The following is an 18,255-nucleotide window of genomic DNA, read 5'->3' on the forward strand; positions in this document are numbered from 1 at the left end:
TTGGCCAAAATATCTAGACTTATTATTGGTAATCTTAGAGATTTTACTTTTATAAAGATAGTTAAATATTACCAAAAAAAGAAGATAGATATTATAAAGGAGTAATTTCACAAAGAGCTTATTGTTATAAAAGATTATTGTTGTTATGGATTAAAGACCATTAAAGGTAAAATATAACATAAAAGATCGATTTCGAAAAACACTTGATTTTTACTAATGTATGGGGCAAAAATTGAATTTAGTGAAAAGAGTGAATTACACTGTGACACGTGGAGACCAAATACAAAGAAATATTTATCACCTCCCGGTATGACGCAAGAAGTCTTCAATATATGTCCGAGTAGAACCGACTCACAACCAGACATTCGAGAGAAGCCTCACTCGAAAAGACCGCATTACAATTGCACAAGGTCATAATGACCTTCGGAAGTCCAACAATCAATCTCAAGTTGTGCGCCTATTTGCCTCAATCAGATTCAAGTGAGATATTAGAGCATAGGCACGACTATGAGATAATCTTTGCAGTACCCAAGTGTATCGTCGTTTCACATTGAGGTGATGGTTAAGCTCTTGTATAAAAGGAGGCTTTTACTGAGAATAGAAGGCATCAAAAATTAGACATCAAAAAATCCTAAAAGCTTTAGTTATTCTCTGATTCTATATATCTAATGACAACTCTTCTTTTCAACAATTACAAATAGGAGTTCTCATAATTCAAAAAAAGGGATCAAAATTTCTCACAACAAGTCAAAAAGAATTTGTGAATCAAAGATGGCATATTTCAAGATTAAGTTTCAAACCCTTAATTTTTCATATATAATGTAGATCAACTTCACCAAATTAAAAATCAAGTATCTTGTGATAACTTATTAGACCATTTCCCAAAATCCTGATGAAAATCTTAATAAAAAAGATTTAAAATCACGTTAGATGAATTTGGTTAATGGACATGCTTATATTTTTAATATTGTTAGTAAACTATGACATGTAATAATTAGTATATCGGAATCTTACAAATTGTCACCTATTATTTTAGAAAAATTTAGACAAAATGTTCATTTGATCAAAATTCGTTATTAAAAATAATTCAATTTTTATTTATTATCAATATTCACCCTTCGCCCGATTGAATCGCATGGTAAGTTCACCTAAGAAATCTCATTTATTTATGTAGTATATCGGAATCTTACGAATTGTCACCTATTATTTTAGAAAAATTTAGACAAAATGTTCATTTGATCAAAATTCGTTATTAAAAATAATTCAATTTTTATTTATTATCAATATTCACCCTTCGCCCGATTTAATCGCATGGTAAGTTCACCTAAGAAATCTCATTTATTTACGTAGTATATCGGAATCTTACGAATTTTCACCTATTATTTCAGAAAAATTTAGACAAAATGTTCATTTGATCAAAATTCGTTATTAAAAATAATTCAATTTTTATTTATTACCCATATTCGCCCTTCGCCCGATTGAATCGCATGGTAAGTTCACCTAAGAAATCTCATTTATTTATGTAGTATCTCGGAATCTTACGAATTGTCACCTATTATTTTATGTTAGATCGAACCGTTTAACTTGGAAAATAATAAAATCACATCTATAAACATTGTTATTAAAAAAAAACCTTTAGAAGTAAAAAAGAATAAAACCATTTGTTTCCATGCCACGTCTTCTCTAGTCAAATGTTTTTCTTGCCTGGTCCAAGAAGTCAATGTTTTAAGACAACCCTAAAAACTTAGAACCCTAAAAGAAAATAAATACCAAATAAATGAAAAAACAAATTCCTGGACGAGCTTGATAAATGGGCAAAACTCTTAGAGCCTCCAAAAAGAATTAACATCTTCATATAGAGAGAGAGAAGGGGATTAATTTCAACAACAAATTTTAAAAACATATTGATCATCCCCCCCCAAAAAAAAAAAGCAAAGGGAAAAATTATAAAAGAAGAAGGGACCCTATTTTGAGGTCCCTTATTAGACATCTTGAAAAGAACAATTTAAGAATTGATCTTAAATTGAATTTTATTAATTTGTTGAAAGTGATCATATATTATAAATAATAATGAGCCAAAAGAGCTTTAGTGGAGATCAAAAAGATAAGGCAACAGTAGTTGCAATAGATAAAGATAAAGGAAGCCAATATGCATTAAAATGGGCAGTTGATACTTTGATTGGCAAAGGCAAAAATGTTACTCTTCTTCATGTTAAAGTCAGACCTTCTAATTCCCTTCCTAATGCAGGTTTCTTTTTTCCTCCCTCTTTATTTACCTACATTTATATAATCTTTATTTTTATGTTTTTTGAAAAAGAAAAAAAAACAATTGACGAAAATCGAATGTTTTTTCCTAATTCTTTAATTTTGTCCGTAATTTTGAGGTTAAGGAGAGGATTAATTATGTTATTCTTAACATTGATTCCCTGCAAAATTATGCATGGAATAGTTTGCCTAAGTTTTGTTCTTTTTGTTCCTATTTAAAATTTCGATAGCATTCCATGCAGAGCATGCATTTTTTTTCCCTTCAATGTTGATCTATTTTGACCATATTGTTAATTTTGTGTTTAATCATATTCACAACGTTTTTGAGTCAATTAATGAATGTGGTTATAATTTGGCATTCATTTTTGGGGTGAGTCCATTTAGATTCTTTTCTTGTGCCATTTTCAATTTGTTTTAAGAATTCTCTCTTTTGGTAAATGGTAGCATTTTTTTTTTCTGTTTTTTGACTGAAATGTTTATCCTAGCCTTCTTCTCTAGGCAACAATAAAATGAGTCCTATTGTGAAATTTACCTGTGCATAGTGTGTTACCCAAATCATGTAAAATCCTAAAAAAATAACGTGAAATATTTTTAGTTGTTGATAAGAGGTGTCTCTCTGGACTTCAAAACATAGACGCATTCAAGATTTAAACTTGATGCTTTGAATCTTTAAAGTTCTTACCATTGAATTCATTGTAGTTCTCAAATTATGAATTCAGAATTTAATATTTGTTAAAATTTTAGTGATTTCTTTCCACGTATATATATGTATATATCTATTAGTGAATATGTCTGTGCTTCGTCTGGTCATAATGATAATTTAATTATTTTTAAAAATTCTTATCAGTTTCAAGAAATATTAATTTGTGGGCGAAAAATGATATTGTCACTACAACTATGCCTACTTAATATTATTACATGTCCTTTAAAAAAATGCTTTTTTTGGTAAGAACAATAAATAATACTACTCCCTTTGTTCAATTTATGTGGCACTTTTCGTTTTTCGAGAGTCAAACAATTTTACTTTGATCGGAAATTTGCGCATATAGGATCTTCAATTTTTTGAAATGAAATTTATATATTTATAAACAGCGTAAAAAGTATTATAAATCACAATAATTGACAATTCAAAATTAAAAAAATATATGAAAAATTTACGATCAAAAATGAACAATTAATTTTTCTTTTCTTTTTGCCCCTCTATTTTTTCTCTCTTTTTTCTTATCCTCCATTCTCTTCCTCTAATTCCTCTGTCAAGACAAAGGGAATTACTTTTATTTTGACAAATTAGATTTTCTTAAAAAGAGAAAGAAATGTATGTAATTTCTTCTTTTATTCTTTTTTTTCTTTTTTTCCTTCTCATCCTAACTTGTCATTACTCACCCTTTTCTTATTTTAATTTGGTTTTATAATTAAATGTGCATACATCTATAAAATATAATATCTCACATATGATAAAATACACAAATTTATATAGTTTACATCCTATCTCATACAATTAAACATACAAATTTATGCAATTTACATTCGAAATATCTCATTTCATTTTCTTTTATAATTTCGTTCACTTTTTTCAAAATAATAAAGAGAAGAGAATTTTTTTCAAAACAAAAAAGAGAAGATGATACAAATTAAACTATTTTGACAAATTATGCAAGAAAAGAGAAAGAAATTTCATCTTTTAATTTGCCTTTATAATAAATTCTGGACACATTTTAAAAATATACTTTCTCATGTAATTAAATATACAAATACAATTTATATTTGGAACATCGATCTTCATCTCACCTCCTTCTATAGTCTCATCTGATTTTTTTGTCAAGTCCAAATTTTAAATCATAAATCTCTACTCATAGAACCTGAAAAACAACAAAATATATATTAGCATATGTTTGTGAAACTATACAAATAATTATATAAAAGTGTAAATAAATGAAGGATAAAGAATAATTATAAAAGACTCATGTGAAGGGAATTACAGAAGGAAAATTATATGTTAGATGAGTAGGGAAAATGAAACTTAGAAGAAGGGAGAGGCGGAAAGTAATGCAAAAATCAAGTAAAATGAAACTTTTAGCAAAGGAGAGAGTTTTTATGGATTTGGAATAGTAATAAATATGTAATTAAAAGGTAAGAGATTTAATATCAGCGAGCTTATGTTCCTCCTTTATTTATATAAATATATATGTTTCATATCAAAAATATCAAGTCCAGTAGAACCTATTATTCAAAGCCTATATCCACCTCTTGCTTTAAACGTGCACCCCATTCTACCTCCAAAAAAAATTAAAGATCGAATACATTAAAGCATTTTTTTACCTAGTTAGAACGACGTTTCTTTCTCAGATGTGAGTGATGGAACCCCCAGAGTATGTAGAAGTGATCCTGATAGTCAAGCAAAGGAGTTTTTCTTACCTTTCCGATGCTTCTGCAACCGTAAGAATGTAAGTGCACGCTGCTACTTACAAGTTCAATCTTTATCTTTATTCCTCGTGTTCTTGCAGATGTTCTTTCATTTTCTGAATCAGCTTCTCTCTTTGTCGTAGATTCAAGTCAGTGAAGTTGTAATCGAAGGCATAGACATAGCGACCTCCATAAGTGACTATGTTACAGCCAATGTCATAGAGAACCTGGTGGTGGGCGCTGCATCAAGGAACGGTTTTGTTAGCAGGTACTTTCTATTGTTTCCAATAAGTTGTAGTATACAGTATTCACCAACATTGCACTATTTCATATCTAGATACTTACAACACTTTTGACTTGAAAGATTCAAGATGATGGATGTCCCAAGCGCGGTGTCCAAAATCATACCTGGCTTTTGCACAGTTTATGTGATTGCCAAAGGCAAAGTTCAATCGGTAAAGAATGCATCTTCTCCAGTTCCCAGTTCACCCGTGCTGCAGAATCAGTCCACCTCCTCTCTAGGTGCTAAGCTTGGCTTAGTCGATACACGTTATGGACAAAGCAACGACACAAAAGGTCTGTTTTTCTGCCTGCAGCATATAGCATTAGTTTCTGTCATAAAACACTTGAAACACTGTTAAAACAGGTTTAACCTGTCCTATTTCAACAGGAAGTGTGACTGATAATAGGTCACCGTACGCATCACGAAGCTCAACTGAAGATGTAGATTGCATCAAGTAAGTTTTTCAGAGAATCAGGAAACGGACAGTACTTTATGCAATATATAATAGGAAATGCAAAATGTACTACTACAAACGGTTGATTAACATAAAACGACTCAACTTATATGCATCTCTTTCAACAGGTCCCCATTCAACCGAGGTAAAGGGATAAACAGATCATATGGAGACCTCTCAGTGGCAGAATCTGATTTATCATTTGTGAGCTCTGGTCGTCCAAGTTCTACATTTCCGATCTCTATGGACGGTCACGATTTGGGTCTTCCCCCTCGGCTTTCAAACAGCTCAGACACAGATATTAAATTTTCTGCTCCGCGACTTTCAAACAGCTCAGAAACAGAGAGCAGATTAAGCTTTGGATCATCATACTCAGCAACCAGGTTATCTGAAGCTAATGCCTTCTCATCAAATTCTTTTGATAGTGGCAATGGATCATTGTCTTCACCCAGCAACCTGGTATGCATCTCAACATCAAGTACAGGAGTACCTGCAAAAATTTGTCGAAACACACTAGATACAATATCACAAAAGCAATCTAAGTTTAACCAAATAACTCCAGAAACAGTATAGGAAGATAAATATAGTGCAACAAACTCTAATCATTTGCTGGAACGTATCCTCCTCTTGCTTCTAGGAAATGAATTATCACTTTCTGTTGTTATGAAGGTGTTGTCATTCAACCTTTCCTATGTTTCACTAAAGCTGTGACAGCAAAGGTTTCTTTAACAACTACTATTAGCACCAAATACAGAAGAAAAATGATAAATATCTTTCTCTAATATATAGGAAGACATCGAAGCAGAGATGAGAAGACTCAAACAGGAACTCAAGCAGACCATGGACATGTACAGTTCAGCATGCAAGGAAGCGCTTTCAGCAAAACATAAGGTATTAATTTGAGGTGGTGAAAATTTCTGTTTTTTAATCAAAGTATAGTACATTAGTGTATCAGAATATGTTGGAAAGTACCTTCTCTTGTGAACTGGAATGTAGCCTAATTTTTTTCATGCAGGCAATGGAACTTCACCGCTGGAAAGTAGAAGAAGAACAAAAATTAGAAGAGGCACGACTAGCAGAGGAAGCAGCACTGGCCGTTGCAGAGAAAGAAAAAGCGAAGTGCAGGGCAGCCCTTGAAGCAGCGGAAGAAGCACAGAGGATCGCCGAACGGGAGGCACAGAGAAGAATCAGTGCAGAAAGGAAGGCACTCAAAGAAGCTGAAGAGAAGAAGAAGGTACTGGATGCCCTTGCACAGAGTGATTGCCGGTATCGTAAGTATACAATAGAGGAGATTGAAACAGCAACAGATAACTTTGCAGCAACTCGTAAAATTGGAGAAGGTGGATACGGGCCAGTATACAAGTGTTTCTTGGATCACACGCAGGTAGCGATTAAGGTTCTCCGTCCAGATGCTGCTCAGGGAAGGTCACAATTTCAGCAAGAGGTAAGAAACAGAGGAATCCTTCCTTTGATCAAAAGAAAGTAACTACGATTTAAACACATTTAGAGAACATATGTGAGTTGTTTATCTTGCAGGAAAACAGAATATTAGAGTTCTGGCGTCATGAACTAAGCATCTTTATAAAAACTTGTGTCGTTCTTGGACCATAATCAGCGTTCAACAAATCAAACTATGTGAAATAGGAGATTGACGATGCAACACTACACCCCACCCCACACACACCCAGAAATAAAACAGAAAAAAAACATACCAAGCAAATCCAATCAGTCATACAGTAGTTCCCAAAAAGGTTATAGTCTCTCATGCCCCTTTTCATTTGCTCTGATGCAGGTTGAAGTTCTAAGCAGCATAAGGCATCCAAACATGGTTCTTCTACTTGGAGCCTGCCCTGAATTTGGCTGCCTAGTGTATGAGTACATGGCCAATGGGAGCTTAGATGATCGCCTCTTCCGAAGAGGAAAAACTCAAGTTCTTCCTTGGCAACTAAGATTCCGCATAGCTGCAGAGGTCGGTACAAGCCTCCTTTTCCTTCACCAGACCAAGCCAGAACCTCTAGTGCACCGGGATCTGAAACCTGGCAACATTTTGCTTGACCGCAATTACGTAAGTAAGATCAGTGATGTTGGTTTAGCCAGGCTCGTCCCCCCTTCTGTAGCTGACTCGGTGACACAGTACCGAATGACATCAACAGCGGGAACATTTTGTTATATAGATCCTGAATATCAGCAAACTGGGATGTTGGGAACAAAATCTGATATATACTCATTTGGAATAATGCTTCTCCAAATAATTACAGCCAGACCTCCAATGGGTTTGACCCACCATGTTGAGAGGGCAATTGAAAAAGGAACTTTTGCTGATATGCTTGATCCAGCAGTTCCTGACTGGCCTGTGGAAGAGGCTCTAACATTTGCCAAGTTAGCACTCAAGTGTGCAGAACTCAGGCGTAAAGATCGACCAGATCTTGGCACTGTAATTTTGCCTGAACTTAACAGGTTACGTGTACTTGCTGAAGAAGCAATGCAACCAATGCATTTTGGAAGCAGCCCAAGAAGCCCATCTAGTGAAAGTCGATCTAACTCTCAAGTAAGTGATATAAGAACATCTTTGTAAAAACAAATTGAAAACAGTTTCAAATTACAAGAAAATAGCATGAAAAATGCTGCTGATGGAAGAATGTCAGCAATGTTGATTGGCATACCCACCATGAAGAAGAACCTTCAAACACATAACAAGTCATGATTTTTTGCAGGTAATTTCAGGATCTGATAGCAATAAAAGCCGCTCAAGCAACCCCTTTTCATCAAGCACAAGATCAAGTGGAGAATAAGAATATACATAAAACTGAAAAAGGTTAAAGGAGCCAAGACGCTGTTGACACCAAAGATACCACAAGCAGTTTCTTTAATTTAGTTCATCTTCAAGGTAGCTGAAGATAGCTGATTTCATCCAGCTAGCAGCTACTTGTTCTTTATCCAGCAAAAAGAAAATTGATGCTTTAACTAAACTATGTTCATAAAAGTTGACAGACTTCTGATACCATGTTTCCTTTTGCTTTATAAAAAGTTATTTTTCCTTTAAGATCCAATTTACGGAAGTTCATGTGGCATGAGTAACACTATAAAATGCAGGACTAGGAATTTCTTGTACTCATTAGCTCTAACCAAGAAAATTTGGCACCAGAAGATTAACAAGTTGGAAGATGGACAAGATGGAACGTCCAGCCCTTTTAGTAAAACCACAAAATTCAAGCACTGTGATTATAACACTTGAAAGATGTTTTGTTTTCTTTCAAACAAAGCATAAGGAGAAATGCAAATGTTGGATGCGCAAATAAAAATGATGACATTTGGCAAAAGGTGCAAGAAGCGCACATAGAGGATACAATGAGGAAAGGTTGTTAGAGATGATTTACTAGGCACGTGATACATTGAACTCAAATGCACTGGTCCATATTTGTGAAACTGTTGAAGTATGTGATCATTCTCATCTAAAAGCTTAAGCTGTTAGAGAGAGCACACATTCATTTTCTTAATTATATTCTCAACATGCACACTCACATGTTGGCCTAATTCTTTTTTTCACTAGCCAAGAACGTGGAAATTCTTTTTGATGATGGGTGGCGGCAGTGGCGGAGCCGGAATTTTTAGTAAGAGGGGTTCAAAATATGAAAAAGTAGACACGTGAACTAGCCGAAGGGGGTTCGACATTTACTATATATACATAAAAAATTATTTTAACCATATATAAATAGTATAAATTTTTGCCGAAGGGGGTTCTGATGAACCCCCTCATTATAAGGTGGATCCACCCCTGAGTGGCGGTGAATTCTAATACCACGTTGAAGTGTGTGACCACCTCATCTAGAAACTTAAATTCTCAGAGAAAGCACACTTTTATTTTGCTAATTATATTCTCAACCGAAATCATGATTATTTAAGGTAGTAAAAGGGGACAATATAGACCTAACATCACATGGAATGAAGTTGTCTCAAAAGACTTAAGTTTTGTTGGTGGAGCTTTTTTTTTTTTTCCTTCTTCTCACTTCCATGTCACAAACATATAGAGTATCCAGAAATTTCAAGTACTAAGGGGCATCAAAATACAAGGTGACAAAGCTGTCCTAGACCATTGAAGATAAGCTACACTTCTAGTTCATAGGATTTCATACTTCCATAAAGGGGGAAGGGGATGGGAGAGGGGAAGGCAGAGATTAGGTCTTCATCCGACTGGAATCTGAAGATGCGAATGAATACCAATCGTCCTTCAGATAGCCATGAGATCACCATACTGGCGCATCAAAATGATGGAGCCAGCAAAAAGAGCAGTAGCTCGAAGCAATTTCTTGTTGAGATTCCAATTTTCTTCATCATGAACCTGAGAGTGCCAGAAAGCTTTGACCTTGTCCACTGATATCACAGAGTCCTCCATTGAAGCTTGTCGAGAGGAGGAGAATGAGACTGTGAGCAGAAGCAGAGATCTCTTAAGGGAGTTCCACGTCAGTTGTGGGATGAGTACTTGGTCTCCTTTTATTAGATTTTTTGATAAGGTAAAGTATTATTGAAACAGTATAAATAAGGATACAAGAATCACATCAGAGCTCAACCAGACAATCTGCTACTCTTTTCTACCTAACAACTCCATCCATGTACGAACCTAGATTAACTAACAGATTGCTATTACACCAGAAGTACAGATTCACACTTATTTTTAACTCTAGAATTGTGATCTCTGTGTCCTTCAAAACAAGCTTTGTTCCTTTCCAGACAGATTATCCAAGAAATGCAGGGTGGGATAGTCTTCCATATCTGTTTCAGCCTACTAGGAACCCTTTGAACATGCCATCTTTCTAATAGACCCTTATAACTTTTGACATCGCCCATGAGATGCCACAAACGCTAAGGAAAAGCTCAGCGTTGTCTAGAGAATCTGCAGTAGAGAAGTAAATGTTCAACTGTTTACTGTTCTTCTTCACATAAATAGCATACAACAACAACAACAACAACCCAGTGAAATCCCACAATTCACATAAATAGCATCTGTTACACAAAATAAAGCCCCTCCTCTCTAAATTATTTTGAGTAGATATGCACCCAAGGTTGCAATCCATTCCATACATGCCACCTTAACTAGAGCTTTGGTCTTCCAAAACATCTTCCAAGGCAAGTATTATCCAAATGAAATGTTTCCCTTATAACAACTTTTAACAGAGAACTTCTTATCTTTACTGGTTGTCAAAATCAAAGAGGACACTGTACCCTGAACAAGCTGAATAGAATTTGATCTCTTATATGGTTTTCGACAATTCTTACCTCATGAGCTAGCTTTTGATATTGAGTTAGGCCCAAAGTTCATTTTTCTTATCATGGTATTAGAGTTAGGCCCATCCCAATTCTCTTGGTTTATCAGATGTAAAGCCCCCCATCTCATACTATCCATGCTCCACATGTGTAGTCCTAGTGTAGAGGGTGTTGAGTTCCCACATCAATTGTTGGATGGGTATTTGGTCTCCTTACATGATTTTGGACAATTTTCACCTCATGAGCTAGCTTTTAGGCTTGAGTTAGGTTCTAGATCAATTTTCTTGTCAGGATGCAAACTTATTGAAAAATAGCACAACAACAACAACCCAGTGAAATCCCACATCGTGGGGTCTGGGGAAAAAATAGCACAAAAACAATGAAAGAAAAAAAATTATATAAGCAATACAAATTAATAGGGATTAAGTCTTAGACATGTTGGTATGTTTGCTTTAAGTATGATTTTTGTTAGGAGTCCGTTAGAGAATACATTTGTCCCTCATAGGTTGTATACGGGCTTCCAAAGAGATTTATAAAGTACTGGACCACCCATTGCCTTAAGGTTTTGGGTTAGATGCTCATATTCTTTCACATGATATTAGAGCCAAACTCTCGTGAGCCCATTTGCACAATAATTTTCTCTTTTCATGTCCTACCATTGTGCACTTCTCTTTCTCAGCTCAGCCATAAAGCTGCTCTGGGTTTCTGTCAATTCAGCCCATTGAGCCACTAACATTACTCTAGGCCCACTCATTAATCTGTTGAGTCTAATCTCTCTCTTCAATCTTCACTCTTTTAGATACTAATACTCAGGTGTAAGTCCACCTAACCCTCGCCACATCAAGGCAAATTTTGAGTGTGTGTGTGTGGATAAATATAAAACTTTAAGAAAAGTGATAGTTTTCTGGGAGTCTTTGGAGACATAAAGTTGTTCCACTCAGAGAAAACTGCTGCTGAAGATCCTCCTGGGGTTTCATTTATCTGCAGGAGTTTGTCTTCTTTCAGGTTACTAATCTTCAGTTTTTTTAATTTGTTGTTAGCGTCTGTTAACCTATCCACTAAATTGTGCCACTCAGGTGAGCTTACTGAATGGATAGCTAGGCAAGAAAGTGACCAAACAAAAGCATAAGTGATGATTAAAAGAAAAGAGAAAAAACAAAAGAAAGTTCAGAATTGTAAACTGCCACTAACCCATAAATACAGCTCCTAGTTATATCATCAGTGAATGGATGGGTGCAGTCAGGACCGATAAACCACTTTTAACAGCGTATCTGAAGAACTGGACAGTTAGAGAACGAAACATTATAATCTTGTTAGGATAAAATACTGCTTCATCTTTCTCACATATTATGGCATACTATGCAACATGACTGAAGTGGATATTAGTATATTACTGTCTCGCATATCAGAAGTTACTTATGCACATTTATGGAGTTAAATATGCTTTCAGTAAGCAATGACAAACACGCTTACTTGTTCAAATAACTGCCCACAATGCAATTGCACAGAACTTCCAGCACAGATGCTATTCATCATCAATAGTTCCAAAAGATTTGATTACGGCGGAAGTATTTCTTGAGATAGGTGGTGATAAGCTCCTCATACGTCCAATTCTTTTTCTTACTGAACTCTAAACATGCCTCTGAGCTTAAGTGGAAATCCCCTTTCCCCATGGCCTCAAATACAAGCGGTTCTGTTGCTACTGTAACACAACCATTTTTATTCAATTTCCGTAAAGCAAAATCCAAATTTCTTCCCAGATCTCTATCCAAGTATGCATCAACAACAGAACCGTAAGTCGCAAGATCAGGAACTAACTTCTCATGTTTCATATGTTCAAGGGTTACATGCAGATCCCAAAACAAAGACATTTTTGAAAATGCCAAAGCTCTAATATTGAAAGTATTAAGATCAGGAAAAAATCCACTTTCTACCATTCTCACAAATTCTCTCTGCAAACTTTTCATTTTGAAGTTGGCAGCATAAGAAAGAAGTAATAGGTTCCACAGGAGATTTCCGACATTTCTCCTACAAAGACCAACATCTCTTACAAACTGACCTAAACTATAAAACTTCTCTTTCTTGAGATAAGCCAAGGAGATCGACCTGATGGCTTCTTCCTCTATAAGAATTCTTGACATCTTAAGACGGCCATATGCAACTTCCATTTCACTCAGCGTGCCAAAATTGCTATAGTATATTACATAGGCATTTCCAGTAGTAGAATCAACAGGGAACCCCATGGAAACCATCTCTTTCAACATAACTTCCATCAATTCAAGCTGCCCTTTCTTTCCAAAACGAGAGATAGCCTGAGCATAAACATCACGAAGCATGTTGGAATCTTTCAACTGAGTCTGATGCAACATTCTGACAGCAACATCTAAATATCCTTTGCAGCCGCAGATATCAATCAGTTCTGCAATTACATGAACATCCGGCAGAAATGAATTGTTTATAATTTCATCCCAAGCAGCTAATGCTTTGCAAAATAAACCATTACTGGCATAGCATAGCATCAATGCTGACAAGGTAGAGTTATCAGGTACAAAACCCTCAGATTTCATTTCAAGGACTAGCCTTTCAGCAGCAACAGGCAACTTTTTCCTACTTAACCCCCGTATCAGTGAAGCACAATCTGCATAATTACCACGTCGATCAATATTTCCTCCCTGTTTCTTGCGCCAAAGCCACTGTGATCAGTACAGTATACAACTTCCTTATAAGGGCAACATTATGAAACCATTTATGCAAGGATTGTTTGGATAGTTGTTGCTAATTGTATTGTATCATATAGCTACTTTAAATACAATATTTGACTTGATTGTTACTTAAATTTTGTTTTATTGTATTGTTAAATCCATTGTTATGCAATTCTATAATAACTCCACTGTTTTTCCTACTTTTCTTTATAATATTGCAGTTTCATCCTTTGTATTGTTGACGTATGATATTATGTAACAACGGAAAACAATACAACTTATCTAAATATTGTATTCTTGAAAACAATACAGTACAATAGACATAATATTTAAATAACTTTTGATATGCACAAATAAACATCTAAACGTGTGTAAAGTTGAACAAGAACAAGTAGATACATGTGGTGTCCTATTTGTTACTTGTGCACAGCCTGTTTATTTACTACGCCCAGTACAATACAATACAAGGATACATAACAACCATCCAAACACGCTGATTTGAGTTTATTTAATTCAATTTAACTTGAAAGATTAGTTCTATTGAAAGGGAAAATTGGGGGAGTGATGGGAGTATAGACAAGATGGATGGTAGTGAAAATTGTACCTTTTGTGCAGAAGATTGATTTTGGTGGGAAATTAACGAAAAGGGCCTTAATTTTGGAGTTACGGATGTTGATACAACTAACGTAGCTGCCATTGGTGACTATCCTGAGAAGCTCAGACGCACAAATGTTGGTGCCGCTAAACTTAAAACTGGGCCTATTGCCGCTTCCACTTTCAACTTCTTATCTAAATGTATGTTTCCGTCTTTCGCTGATGGGCTTCAAAAATAGTCTTTTTAATAAATAATTATTAATTTTAATTAAAAAAATATATTTATTATTATTTATGATAATATATAGTAATATTATGATAAATTTGTTATGTATTAAAAGTGAATTATTCATGTATTATAAGAGTTTGGTAAGAAATTAACACAATATATTATAAGGGCATTAAATTGTGTGATAAATGTATTATTCATGAATAAAACTTGTATTATATGTGTTTTATAAATTATTTTTTATAATATGTATAAAAATTGTGTTATAAATATATTGTCCGGTGAAAAAAATATTATTAATATAAATGGTAAATATATTTTTAATATAACATATTTATGTAAGTTTTCAACTATATATTTGGCTTTTATATGAGAATAATTTCGTTTGGTTACCCAAAGAATTACTATATTTGGCGTGGATTTTAGTTTTTGCCCCTTAAAATGGTTGGTTTTTAATTGTTAATTGGGAGTTTTAAGTAACATAAAAATGTTCTACTAATATAAGTTGTAGTGCAGTGGTAGGACTGATTCTTACTTAATCAAAAGTTTTGGATTTAAGTCCTGATATGGAAAAAATTATGTTGGGAGCGTCATTCCCAAATGAGTCTTACAGTACACGATCAGGATTTAGTTGATGCTCCAATGCGAACTCTGAACCTCAGGTGAAAAATCAACAAAAAAAATGATCGAAATGTCGACAGTGGAAAAAAAAAACACAAAGTCGAAGGAAAATTCACATGGCATAAGTTTAGAGTTGAAAAGTTATGCTCCTAGCATAAGTTTGTTGGTACAAGTTATGCCTCACAAATAAGTTCATTAGCACAATGCTCATGCATAAATGTAGTGGCACAAATTATGTCTGAAGGCAAAATAAATTAACCTGATGCGTAAATTTAGTGGCCCAAGTTATGTATAGGTACAGTGCACAAGTTATGTTACAGGGAATAAGTTTAGTGATAAAAATTATGTTTCAAGACAAAGATTCTCTAAAAGTTTTATCTTGTGAATCAGATACCGCAGAAATTATGCCTCAGGACAAACATTCTCTAAAAAATTTTGCCCGACGAAAGGGTGTAGTATATAATGTATAATTTTGTCAAGTCCCATAAAAGTATGTATGGTATCATGTTCGAATTTCTACTGGTAACTTTAACAAGATGTGTTTTAGAAAATCGAAAATTAATCAAACTGTATCGATATTAATACCAGAAAAGAACCGAGATAATGAGATAGCTTTGAAAAAATCTAATTTTAATTATACAAAATTAAAACACAGATATTGATATGATATAAATTTTACAAAATAATCATGTGAACTGTATCATTGACCCCTGTTATTTTTCATTATAATCTTTTGTGAATATATGGAGTTGTATATATCTATGGAATTAGGCAAGTGGATATGTTGAATATTTGTAGATTGCATTTAGTTTCGTAATAATTACTCAAAATTGACCCAATTGTATAAACATTTTTTTCTACAGCACTGCATAGGATTCAAAGTCTTATTTTAATATCTGTGGTATTTTCCTTAAAATGAAATTAGTTCATGACCAATTGGATTCTTTAAGCTCCACTTAACCATAAATTTCGAAGTTGTGTTTAGCCATATATTTTAATATTTAAAAAAAAATTAAAGTTTTGTGAGTGGAAATATAAAATTTCAAACTGATTTTGAGTTAATTTTTGGAAACTTGAAAATATTTGAAGATTAGATATTCAAAATCTAATCAAATTTCATGAATAAACTGATATATAAAAATAAATTTTTAAAATTTCTGATCAAACGATAGCTTAGGTATTGCATAGATTACAGAGAAAAAAATGTTTATAAAAGGTGAATGGCAATTTTGGCTTTACCAACCACAAGTCAATAGATCATAGCCACTATGTGCATTCTCCTACCTAGAATTTGACTTGCCCATGGATTTTACACAAAAACCATTGGACACCAACTTTCCTACCTCCACCATGTTGTCATTTTCACTCATATATATATACACACAACCCCTTATGCTTATTCTCATAATTCACCTCTCTACAAATTAAAAAAAAAAAACATGGCCAAATTACATAACAACACCATCTATTCCATTCTCTTTACAATTACATTTCTTTCATGTTCAAAATTACTATCATTCCCTCTCAATTACATTTCACTTGTTATCCCTTTACTTCCCCTTGTTGTCCATTTCCTCTATGTTAACAAGTCCCAAAATATCCTCCCACCGGGCCCACGAGCGGTCCCGATTTTCGGTAATTGGCTTCAAGTCGGTAACGACTTGAACCATAGATTCCTAGCGACCATGGCACAAACCTATGGTCCAATATTTTTGCTCAAACTAGGGTCGAAAAATTTAGCTGTCGTATCGAATCCTGAACTAGCTAACCAAGTCCTACACACACAAGGGGTCGAGTTCGGGTCCCGTCCACGTAACGTTGTGTTTGACATATTTACGGGGAAGGGACAAGACATGGTGTTCACAATTTATGGTGAGCACTGGCGAAAAATGAGACGTATCATGACACTACCATTTTTCACTAACAAAGTGGTGCACCAATATAGTGATATGTGGGAAAATGAGATGGACCTAGTTGTTGATGACTTGAAAAATGTGAAATTTGAGGGAATTGTTATAAGGAAACGTTTGCAATTGATGTTATATAATATTATGTATAGAATGATGTTTGATGCCAAATTTGAGTCTCAAGATGATCCTTTGTTTATTGAGGCAACTAAGTTCAATTCAGAGAGAAGCAGATTAGCTCAGAGCTTTGATTACAATTATGGTGATTTTATCCCTTTGCTTAGACCATTCTTGAGAGGGTATCTTAATAAGTGCAAAGACTTGCAAACAAGGAGACTTGCATTCTTCAATAATTATTTTGTAGAGAAAAGAAGGTAACCCTTTTTCCCCTCATTACTATTCTGCTTTATTTTATTTTATTTTGTGGATTTAAGGAGGAGATTCATCTCATAATCTTGAATTATTTAACAGAGAAGTTTGGATATGAATTGGTTGGTATTCAAAAAAAAAAGTAGCATTTGGGGTTAAGTTGAAATGTAGTACGTAGTTTAAAGTTAAAGTTGTGTTTGGACATTTAACGTGTTTGAAGTTTTGTGAGTGAAAACTTGAAAAACTCCTAAAACCTATTCATGTTTAACATTTTCTTTGAACTTTTTGAGTACAGGAAAATAATGGGTGAAAATGGAGAAAAACACAAGATAAGCTGTGCTATTGATCACATAATAGATGCTCAAATGAAAGGAGAAATAAGTGAAGACAATGTGTTGTATATTGTGGAGAATATCAATGTTGCAGCAATTGAAACAACTCTATGGTCCATGGAATGGGCTATAGCTGAGCTTGTCAATCACCCAACTGTTCAACAGAAAATTAGGGATGAAATCTCAACTGTCCTTAAAGGCAAGTCAGTCACAGAATCAAACCTCCATGAACTGCCCTACTTGCAAGCCACAGTAAATGAGACACTAAGACTCCACACACCAATACCATTACTAGTACCCCATATGAATCTTGATGAAGCAAAGTTAGGAGATTACACTATTCCTAAAGAAACTAAGGTGGTTGTGAATGCATGGTGGTTGGCTAACAACCCTGCATGGTGGAAAAACCCTAATGAGTTCCGGCCCGAGCGGTTTCTTAAGGAGGATGGTGGCACGGAGGCAGCTGTTGCTGGTGGTAAGGTGGATTTCAGGTACTTGCCGTTTGGTATGGGGAGGCGGAGCTGCCCCGGAATCATCCTTGCACTGCCAATTTTGGGGCTTGTGATAGCCAAACTAGTGTCAAATTTTGATATGCAGGCTCCTCCAGGTGAGGGAAAAGTTGATACAAGTGAGAAAGGAGGGCAGTTTAGCTTGCACATTGCAAAACATTCCACGGTTGTGTTCAAGCCTCTTGCTGCATAATATGCTTTCCACAAGCTTACCAGAAAGCAAAATTACTGTCACTCTTGAAAGATTTCAATGAATATTTTGTAGTTTTTTTTTCCACCTCTTTGTATTACCATAATATCATTTTGTAGTTCAAAAATAAGTCTT

General features: G+C 34.6%; 3 protein-coding genes across 12 annotated transcripts; 2 read left to right on the plus strand and 1 right to left on the minus strand.

The window, feature by feature from the left end:
* The first annotated feature begins 2,070 nt into the window (after positions 1-2,070).
* Positions 2,071-8,208, plus strand: LOC129880675 (U-box domain-containing protein 35-like). Its single transcript, XM_055954823.1, has 10 exons — positions 2,071-2,248; positions 4,612-4,709; positions 4,812-4,936; positions 5,033-5,244; positions 5,339-5,405; positions 5,534-5,864; positions 6,195-6,296; positions 6,421-6,849; positions 7,198-7,953; positions 8,120-8,208. Exons 1-10 carry the CDS (start codon positions 2,071-2,073, stop codon positions 8,195-8,197), a joined length of 2,376 nt encoding a protein of 791 aa, XP_055810798.1. The 3' UTR covers positions 8,198-8,208.
* Positions 3,979-14,158, minus strand: LOC129880674 (pentatricopeptide repeat-containing protein At3g42630). 10 transcript variants are annotated; one of them, XM_055954814.1, is made up of 8 exons: positions 13,974-14,156; positions 12,141-13,360; positions 11,859-11,946; positions 5,512-5,895; positions 5,014-5,258; positions 4,732-4,908; positions 4,585-4,650; positions 3,979-4,124 (listed from the first exon to the last, which is right to left on the minus strand). In XM_055954814.1, the coding sequence occupies exons 1-2, from the start codon at positions 14,064-14,066 to the stop codon at positions 12,203-12,205; spliced, it is 1,251 nt and encodes a 416-aa protein (XP_055810789.1). In that variant the 5' UTR covers positions 14,067-14,156; the 3' UTR covers positions 3,979-4,124; positions 4,585-4,650; positions 4,732-4,908; positions 5,014-5,258; positions 5,512-5,895; positions 11,859-11,946; positions 12,141-12,202. The 10 variants fall into 10 exon arrangements, with proteins under 10 accessions (XP_055810789.1, XP_055810792.1, XP_055810796.1 ...); XM_055954817.1 differs by having other exon boundaries at positions 4,585-4,908; positions 11,859-11,938; positions 13,974-14,158; XM_055954821.1 differs by having other exon boundaries at positions 4,585-4,908; positions 12,141-13,345.
* A 2,073-nt stretch (positions 14,159-16,231) lies between these two features.
* On the plus strand, positions 16,232-18,225 carry LOC129880679 (cytochrome P450 CYP73A100-like). The gene is made up of 2 exons (XM_055954826.1): positions 16,232-17,094; positions 17,385-18,225. Exons 1-2 carry the CDS (start codon positions 16,253-16,255, stop codon positions 18,121-18,123), a joined length of 1,581 nt encoding a protein of 526 aa, XP_055810801.1. The 5' UTR covers positions 16,232-16,252; the 3' UTR covers positions 18,124-18,225.
* The last annotated feature ends 30 nt before the right edge of the window (positions 18,226-18,255 follow it).

This window comes from Solanum dulcamara, chromosome 2, assembly GCF_947179165.1.
Source record: "Solanum dulcamara chromosome 2, daSolDulc1.2, whole genome shotgun sequence".
Taxonomy (NCBI): domain Eukaryota; kingdom Viridiplantae; phylum Streptophyta; class Magnoliopsida; order Solanales; family Solanaceae; genus Solanum; species Solanum dulcamara.

What these genes read in the sequence shown, in the direction of transcription:
- LOC129880675 (XM_055954823.1), top strand. Translation starts at nt 2,071, where the DNA reads ATGAGCCAAAAGAGCTTTAGTGGAGATCAAAAAGATAAGGCAACAGTA. An exon ending in ACAAAGCAACGACACAAAAG is followed by an intron (nt 5,245 to 5,338) that starts GTCTGTTTTTCT and finishes CTATTTCAACAG; the next exon opens with GAAGTGTGACTGATAATAGG. An exon ending in CGCTTTCAGCAAAACATAAG is followed by an intron (nt 6,297 to 6,420) that starts GTATTAATTTGA and finishes TTTTTCATGCAG; the next exon opens with GCAATGGAACTTCACCGCTG.
- LOC129880674 (XM_055954817.1), bottom strand. Translation starts at nt 14,066, where the DNA reads ATGGCAGCTACGTTAGTTGTATCAACATCCGTAACTCCAAAATTAAGG. An exon ending in ATCAATCTTCTGCACAAAAG is followed by an intron (nt 13,361 to 13,973) that starts GTACAATTTTCA and finishes TACTGATCACAG; the next exon opens with TGGCTTTGGCGCAAGAAACA.
- LOC129880679 (XM_055954826.1), top strand. Translation starts at nt 16,253, where the DNA reads ATGGCCAAATTACATAACAACACCATCTATTCCATTCTCTTTACAATT. An exon ending in TATTTTGTAGAGAAAAGAAG is followed by an intron (nt 17,095 to 17,384) that starts GTAACCCTTTTT and finishes TTTTGAGTACAG; the next exon opens with GAAAATAATGGGTGAAAATG.